The sequence below is a fragment of the Myotis brandtii genome, unplaced genomic scaffold (assembly GCF_000412655.1).
Source record: "Myotis brandtii unplaced genomic scaffold, ASM41265v1 scaffold125, whole genome shotgun sequence".
Lineage (NCBI taxonomy): Eukaryota > Metazoa > Chordata > Mammalia > Chiroptera > Vespertilionidae > Myotis > Myotis brandtii.
In genome coordinates, this window is record NW_005354385.1 from 14,093,423 (window position 1) to 14,102,204 (window position 8,782).

Below are 8,782 nucleotides of genomic sequence, written 5' to 3' on the forward strand. Positions count from 1 at the left end.
ATACACACACACACACACACACACACATACACACACACACACAGGCATACTATTGTCCTATATTTGTTTCTATCACTAAATATCTTCAATTGCTTATTTATTGTTTATTATTTCATTTTGGGTAAACTATCTAGAGATGATCCATCTGTGATCAATATTTCTGATGAAATGTCAAAGACTGCCTTGTGGAGAAACCTTCTGATTACTGCCGATAACTCAAAAGAAAAGGAGTCAAGCTTTCCTTCTAAAAGGTTTGAATTCTAATATAATATGAATTTCTACTGATCCCAGCTATTGACATGAATCCAATAGCAAAAGTATAATAGTTTTTCATCAAATTTAGATGTAAAGTATTTCAGAAAATTATTTTGAAAAGTGGGTAGAAATTGTAACTATCATATTAATTGGTATTGTTTTTATGTCCCTTTCAAATTAAAAGTTCACTCCAAAACTATGACAGTGGGGAGTAATGGTGCTATAAATGGGTCCCAATGCATGACATCTTTGAACATTCATTTTGGCCTAGTCTTTTGCAGTAAGATTTTATTGTTTTCCCTTATCACCCACTTCCCAGGAACCCTGTCGATGTCTGACCACATTTTGCACTCCCCCATGTCCTTTTAAAAACTAATATGAAACATAAAATGGTGATTTTGTATTTAGCATATTTCCAGTCTGCTACTCAACCCCTTGAAAATGTTCTCTAACCTCCTTACCCCCCAAACTTTCAGCTCCAGAAAGTTCTATTCATTCTTACTTATCCATGAAAGCATTACAAACAACTCCTGTAGTTGTGGATGATAGTTTTAAATGCATGCTGGGGGAAGAGTGTGTCCTTAAATAACAAGAGTCATCATAGGATATCCAACTAAATTTTCCAGAATTTATAAATAAGATATTCAAATCATCAGCCTGCTTAGATGCTGATCTAAAGAAAAATCTATGTTATGCTAATGTATCTTCTTATTAAAGAGTGATTGAGGGATTTGGGACCATGTTTAATTATTAAGTTCCTTTATTTTCATGACCTTAAATTAACTATTTCTACTTAATTTTTATATTACGTTTTTGTCATAAGCTCCCCTTCCTAATCACTCTAGAAGCTGATTTCCCAAAGGTAAGACCCTCTCCCTCAAACTTACTCCTTAATTGTATTTCCTTATGTTAAATGGTGTCTTCTAGAAACCTGGTCAGCCTATGTTCTCTGTGTGAGTTTTGGGGAGGCAAAAGGCATGCAGAGTCGTGGGCTTAGATCCAGTATCAGACTGTTTATGGTATTCCTATGACGACTCAGCTCTTTAAAAGGGTTTGAAACTTGAGTAAACTTCTCCCCCACATGATTTATACAAATGCATCATATATAAATCAACAAATATCATAGAACTATATTTAGTAATGATATCAAATTTCTATATTGGAAAAAGAAAATATATCCCTTGCATTAAGAGATTGCAAAGCTGGGCGCTTCCATTTATGCACCACCATGCTTCCAAACCTGCAAGCTTTATCTGGCTTCATGAGAAATATTTGGAAACATGGGCTAGAAAAAGAGGCTACATTAGACTTAGGGAGTACCTCTTGTTGCTGGTTTTTGTCACCCCAAAATGGCATGCTGCTTCAGTGTCATCTCTGTTCTCAACAGCATAAACAAGAAAAACAAATGTGTAAGAGTTCACCCCAGAAAGCTGGGAATTCTCTCTCTCTCTCTCTCTCTCTCTCTCTCTCTGAATTTTCTGACATTTTTTTCTGTAGTACCAAGTAAATGGATGGTGTCAAAGCTCAAATTATGAAAAATGAAAAAGTTTTCCAAATTATTAATATCTGGATCTTAGAATTTATCAACTATGGCATACTACCCAATGCTTACTCCAAAGGAGGTTAATATAAATTACTCAATAGACTCTCTCAAAGCATCTGGTTGATGCTTTCTGTCTTTTAACTGGACTTTAAAATCTCCATGTATTTCTTTGCTTGGCTCAAGCAGAGGTCATATTTTATTCTAATAAGTGCTTAATCGTCCTTTCCCAAAGATCCCTGCTATGATCTGATAGAGTCATTCTCACAGTAACACAGTTTTGCTAGAAGTCTTGGAAGAAAATCAGAGTTATGAGAGGGGTAATTTCTCAAACCCTTGAAATATGTGCCTGTGGACTCTAATATTAAAAATATGGTATTTCTCTGATTTATAAAAAAATTGAACTCAAAGTTTATGGGTCCAAAATAAATGCCAGATATGGGAATATGTGGAGAATTTGGACACTTGAACTTATAGATGGCTTTTCTTCCTGTAGTATATGAATCCATTAGTGCAAACTCTGTCTCTGTTTTTCTTTGGTTCAAGCAAAAGTGTTTTATTTTGTGTGTGTGTGTGTGTGTGTGTGTGTGTGTGTGTGTGTGATTTTAATCCTCACCCAATTTTAGAGAGAGAGGAAGGGAAAGAGAGAGAAACATCGATGTAAGAAGAAACATAGATTAGTTGCCTCCTGTATGTGCCCCTACCACGGATCAAACCTGAAACCTAGGTATGTGCCCTGACCAGGAATGGAACCGGAAACTTCTTGGTGTACAGAACGACACTCCAACCAACTGAGCTACCTGGCCAGGGCCAAGCAAAAGTTTTTATGATAGTTTAGGTACTCCTTAAAGTAAGTAGTCAAGTAATGTTTTTCACTAGAAAAGCCTAGCTGTTTAAAAAATATGTATGTAGATTATTTCAGACACGAGATTAACTCTAGTGATCAATGTAATGTGTTTTAAGCAGGTCCAATTTTAAATAGACCATAATTTATATTTTGATATATCCACTTGTTCTTTATTCTTTGAATATATATTCCAACTAGCATGAGAATCTATTGTGGAATGAAAGTTTACCCAGTTTTCTTGTGTGTGTGTGTTTTTTAACCTTTAGATGTAATAAAATCTGTATAATTCCATGCGATTAAATATCTCTCAGTTAGTGGTTAATGTCTTTTATCTTCATAACAATGGAAACTGAGAAAGAGTGTGGCTTCCAGAAATCCTAAAACCACCAATACTAATAACAGCAATATCCTCCCAAAGCCACTGCTTTCTCTTTGTATCTGTTGGAGCATTAAAGTATGATGACCAGGAACTGTGAAAATTTTGTGCCTACTAGATTATCCATTGGCAAAAAAGGGCCTAAAGACCAGATTACCAGCCCCAGCCAGTTTGGCTCCGTGGATAGAGTGTTGGCCTGAGGACTGAAGGGTCCCCGGTTCGATTCTGGTCAAGGGCATATACTTGGGTTGCAGGCTTGATCCCCATGGGGGGCTGTGCAGTGCTGGAGGCAACTGATCAATGATTCTTTCTCGTCATTGATGTTTCTATCTCCCCCTCTCCCTTCCTCCATGAAATCAATAAAAATATATTTTTCTAAAAAAAAGACCATTGGGTGGAAAGTTGTTGGGGTCCTGCCCCAGCAGGTCCAGGGGTTCCCAAAGGTGTGGTCAGAGTCAGTGAAGCAGGAATGACACGGAGACAGCGTTCAGTTGATCAGCAGCCTAGCCAGGTTCTCTAGCCAGGTTCTAGCCAGGATCTCCAGCTAGTTGATTTTAATCCTATACTAATCCTTTATACTAGTTGATTTTAATCCTATCCATTCTATTTCAAAGGTTAGGGTGTTTATTATCTCCATTCCAAGGTTACTTTATTGTCTTATTAAGTTACAAGGGAGTAACTGAAGGAGATTATCCTAAGTAAAGATTATGTAGCTTAAGCGTGATTGTTCATAGTTAAAGTGATTAATTACCCGCCTGGCACTTAGTTAAGGGATTTTATTCCCTCCCTAACTCCAGGGAAAAATCCTCATCTGGGGAAACAACCTTTCTCCGGGAGGTGGTCCTGTTTAAAACACATGGCGTTAAGAGGGGGAGCAAACATATGCTATATACGCCAGGTCCCTTGAAACATAAGCTGTGCAGATGTTTCTTCCCTGCAGCGACTGTGTTAAGCAGCAAGGATGGACTATATCTATATATTACATTAAATATGTAATATGTGTTATATATATGGCTTGTAATAGACATGCAATATATTTTTATTACAATAGTACATAATAGATATGACATATATGTAATATAGTTAATAAATATATACACTCTATTACAATGAAAGTTTATAATTGATTGGCAATGAGAAAATCAGTGTAACAAGGAACAGAGTAATAGCCATACAGTAAGACAATTTAATTTTCTATTTTTTATAGATATTTTGAGGTGGTTATAAAACTTCTGCTTCATAGTATGCTGAAATTGAATACAAAAACCACTGATTCAGAGTTTAAAAATCCTGAATCATAATTGGTTGTTTTGTAACCGAACAACCAGTATGATCAAAGTAGCACATCAGGAGGAAGCGTGTCTGGAACCAAGTTGACATCCTGAGTCTCTTTTTTCCACTCTTGGTGACTAATAGTGCATGAGGCTTTTGCTCATTTATCAAGAGCACATGGAGTAGGGCCCTGTGCACTTAGAAACTGTGCACAGATGGAGGCCAGTGTGTCTCTGTCTCCCAAATCTCCTGCAGATAGTATCTGTCCTTCCATCTTTCAAAAGACAAGTGTTCACTGGCGTTGGGAATACCAGCCTCAGAATCCTGGCATTCAAGCTACAGGAGAACTTTGTCATCCAGATCAAACCAATTTACAGATGAGGAAACAGGTTCCAGAGAAGTTAAATCACTAGCCAAGGCCATACAGCTCATTCTCAGCTCCCAGGAACGGAATGTAATTTTCTGTTCCAAGCCCAGGGCTTCCTTCCCTGCCCCAGCTGCCCCTTCTCATTGGCTTTGTTTGGCCGAAGAGACTGGGAGTCAGGTAGAGCCCCAGGAAAAGTTTATTTGGAAAGTAGGGTAGCAGACACTTGTCATATGAAAGGAACTTAAAGTGGAAGAAAGTGAGTCATTTAGATAGAGGAGTTAAAAATACAGAGTTAAGGCTCTCAACACATCATGCGCACACTGTCATCTCTTCTCATGGAAGGAGAAAAGAAAAGTGAGAAGAGTTGCTTTGCTCTGACCTGCAAGTAGCGTGCGCTGAGAAGTGTGGCAGGCATAAACCCGGGTGCCATAGACACTCGCTCACACCAGCTCTCAGCACTGGCAGCGTGCCACCGATGGCAGAAGCTCCGGCACTTCTTACCTGATGGTGCCGGGTGGTGGTGACAACTGAGAAAGGCTGTTTCTAGCTTGAAATGGAGGAAAAACAATTTAAAAAACACACTCTTAGAATATATCTAAGTTATTGACCATTGTAAAAGCTGCACAGGAGACCCCATAGAATAAAGGGTTTTAACTGTCACTGTAATCCTTGGAAAAGAGTTATTAAAACCAAGGATTTCCCCACCAGCAACTATTTTACAAATTTATATTAAGGGCTAACATGAACAGTAATAATGTCTGGATTTTTCCAGCTCAGGCCTCAGAGGCCGGCCAGCTGCGGGCTGCCCTCCGTGTCAGCAGCAGGGAGGGTCCCAGAGCGGCTCAGACACGGAGGGAAGTAGTGGGGAGGAGCACCTGCCCTTCGGGAAGCATATCCTCTCAGTGTGAGCTTCGCGCATGTGAGCACATTGTTGGAAGTTTCCATAAAAACTGTCAGTGTGAGAGTAGGAAAAATGTACATCAGAAAAATATTGAGGAAAAAGAAGACAAAATGGGAGCATCACATTACCAGCTTGCCCATTAATGAAATTAACTACGGAATAGCTAAAATAGAAGCCACTTGGGAATGAGTTTATTCTGGACTGAGTGAGGTGGAACATTGTTCCCGGGATGGACAGGGTCTGTCTGTTAAGAGATGGCACGGGTGTCCGGAGGGCAGTGTGCGGGGTGGCCACCTCCTTCCAGACCTACTGACCAGGACAGGGTTCTCGCTGAGATTCAGGATCCAGTCCATGCACAGAGGACGGGCCACTTGCAGCAGAGCCCAGGAATACCTTCTGGGACATCTCGTTTGTGTCATTTACAGTGTCAGTGCTATCTTAAGATGGGCATAACTGGCATTTTCAGTAATCATCAGTGGTTCACTTTCCCAAACGAAAACCACGGTATTAATCCTGCATGCTTTTGAAACTGTTTTTAAAATGTCTGGTCTTTGCTGTCTGTGTTTTGAATTTCCCCCTTTTTTGCAGTTCTTGGTTTCTATCACTGAGTACGGAGGATTTTAATTGTTGCTATCTATCTGTGTGTGCTCCCAGCATGAAAGCGCAATGCCTAAGGGCCCTTGTGGCGCTTCGGAGCGGATGGGTTTTGTGTCTGAGCAAGCAGATCTCACAGTAGCCATGCTGAATTGCAGTAATAAATTTCTCCTTTCCCCCCCTGTAGCAGTGAAAGCCGAAAAGAGAAGAAAGCTGACTCACAGAAAGGTGTTGACAGGGAGACTTGTCTATGACTTGATCTTCAATTTATTTTTTACAAATCTATGAGAAGAGTGCCACAATTATTAATAAAACTGCTTTGATCATGTATTGTAAATTCTGTCTCTCATCCCAAATCCACCTTCATACTGTAAGTAGTGCAATACTTGTTTCTTTTTGTGTTTAAACTTCTGAGCAGTGAGACACACTTGTGAGCATATACAATAGCTACTGAAGAACCTCTGCATTCCTTGCTGTGTGTTAGGCATTTGTAAACACTGGATTCTCATTGCCAGTTTTATGAGAGCAATCGCTTTCTTAAAGAGATAAGTCATATTTACCTAGTTTGTATTTTCCTACTGTAGTGACCTGAGGATACCTGGTAATTTCATTGAGAAGAATTTTGAAAGGTAGTCTTACTTCTTATTTTGTATTAGTGACTTATTTCACAATAACCAGATTAAAAATTTAGTTGGAAAGCATTTTTTAACAATTGAATTTATGCACTTCCTTGATTTAATATGATACATTTAATAGTTAAGAATTTATATGTAACTAAAACTTAAATTTGAAAAAAAATATGTATAAACCTATTCACAACTTGTTTAAAAGAATCAGACACTAATGCAAAGAGTCAAGTAGTATTTGCTTAAAATTCAAGTTGTGATTACATGATCAAATACTAGGCCTGTACGAAATGCTTTAGAAAAACTTTGTAAGTTTTGTGAGATTTTCAAAAGAACCTTTATGGGAAATATGCTGTTAAATTTCTCTCCCGTTGACAATGAATATTTTCCAAATAAACCTATTATATACAAACTCGTGGAATACCAATGGTGAGTCATTGTACATGAAATTCCACTTCTGTACAGTTCTGTGCTGTTAAAGGTCATGTACTGCTTAAAGCTGCTTCTGAATCATGTTCTAATGTTAGACTGACAGGTCTCTGTTTTTCTACAAAGCTCTTTTCCACTTTTTAATTAAATGCATGTTGTAGAAAAATAATCTTTTAAATGAAATTTTCAGATTCTGTTTGAAAAGCTTCTGTAGATATTTCAGTTCATATGAAATCATCTTTACTAAGCTTATATAAAAGGAAGAAAAGTTGAGAATTTCTGAGCATTACTAAGAATACAGTATTTTTTTTTGTTTTAGATGAATTGTGAAGTTAACAAAAACCAAATCATGTAGTTCTCTTGTTTCCCAAGAATGATCAGTGATCTTCAGTGTCCAATTTGATAATCATTCAGAGCCCTGTTGCTTTTCCAAACTATTCATTGCATATTCTGTGTATAAGTGCACATGAAAAGTGAGGGGGGAAAGCTCTTGTGATTAAGCTTATAAAGGGTAAAAAAATCACCAATAGGTTCAACATTTTGATGCCTTCTGAAAAATTCCCCTCAGAATCTTTTAAGGAGCCATTTCTTTTATAGAACATAAGCCTAAAAAATATAAGAAGAATATGCAGTGAACAAAGTCTGTGTTTATAAATGCCAAGGAAAAAAAATACAGAAACTTTCCATTCTCAATGTGTTGCCTTTGTATATTTTGTAATACAGATACTACATTATAAACATTCCCATTGCTTTATGATTTAGACTAGCAGTCAGTCCCATAAGCAGCCTACTAGTGTTTTCATATATGAATAACTGTTCTGTTAAAAATGATCGTAGTGAATTAAAACCTTCACATGGTCACCTATTTGAATAAGCAATCATATCCAATGAAATTCTGTATTTCTGAGTATTTTTATAGTCATTTTGTTCTTGTGTGAATTTTAATGATATCCTTATGTTAATCCTACTATTTTGAAATCATATAAAATATAAGAAAAATGTAGTGTTATATATTTCTTCCTAATTTCAGATTCCTGGTCAAAATTAGTGAATATCTTGAATGTAATTTATTGCAAAGTTTAAGTAAAGTGTAAATGTGACTAGGATATTGTGTTTTTCACAACTAAGAAATGTTATGTGGAAATAAATATTTATCCTAACTAATTTTCTTGCACATTTTAAATTGTGATTCAAGTGTCTTGTCTTTTTCCCCCTTAGTGTTAATCAGTAAATCAATGTTTGATCAGAATATTTAAATTTAGAAACATTCATGTAAAGAAAACTTGGTGAAGTAGACATTTCAAGAGTATTAATACAATTTGAACTTTATGAACAGAATATTTTGAGAGGTATATTAGAATGTATGTCTTCATTTTTCCAGAGAGCAGGAACGTGGGTACATAACATTGCTCATACCCAAAATGTTTCAAGGTCATTAGCAGGATTTCTTATTATTGGAACACCTTAGACTTCTGTTTTCACTCTCAGTGGCAAAAGGATTTCCTCCCTGTTTGTTACAATAGGTCAGGTGGGACCTTATTCATTTGTAGCCATAATTGCATTCAGAATTCTAAT

At 37.1% G+C, this 8,782-nt stretch overlaps 1 protein-coding gene across 8 annotated transcripts in view; it reads left to right on the top strand.

Moving 5' to 3' along the window:
* SLC4A10 (solute carrier family 4, sodium bicarbonate transporter, member 10) overlaps positions 1 to 8,390 on the top strand; it is a 225,985-nt gene extending 217,595 nt beyond the window's left edge. For 4 of the 8 annotated variants that reach the window (XM_005859367.2, XM_005859369.2, XM_005859366.2 and 1 more), the window contains 2 exons: positions 135 to 251; positions 6,340 to 8,390. In XM_005859367.2, coding sequence (XP_005859429.1) covers positions 135 to 251; positions 6,340 to 6,406 — 184 coding nt within the window. In that variant the 3' untranslated portion in view covers positions 6,407 to 8,390. Of the gene's footprint in view, positions 1 to 134; positions 252 to 1,078; positions 1,118 to 6,339 lie in introns of all 8 variants that reach the window. The other 4 variants (XM_014534129.1, XM_014534131.1, XM_014534130.1 and 1 more) reach the window with 2 other exon arrangements.
* The last annotated feature ends 392 nt before the right edge of the window (positions 8,391 to 8,782 follow it).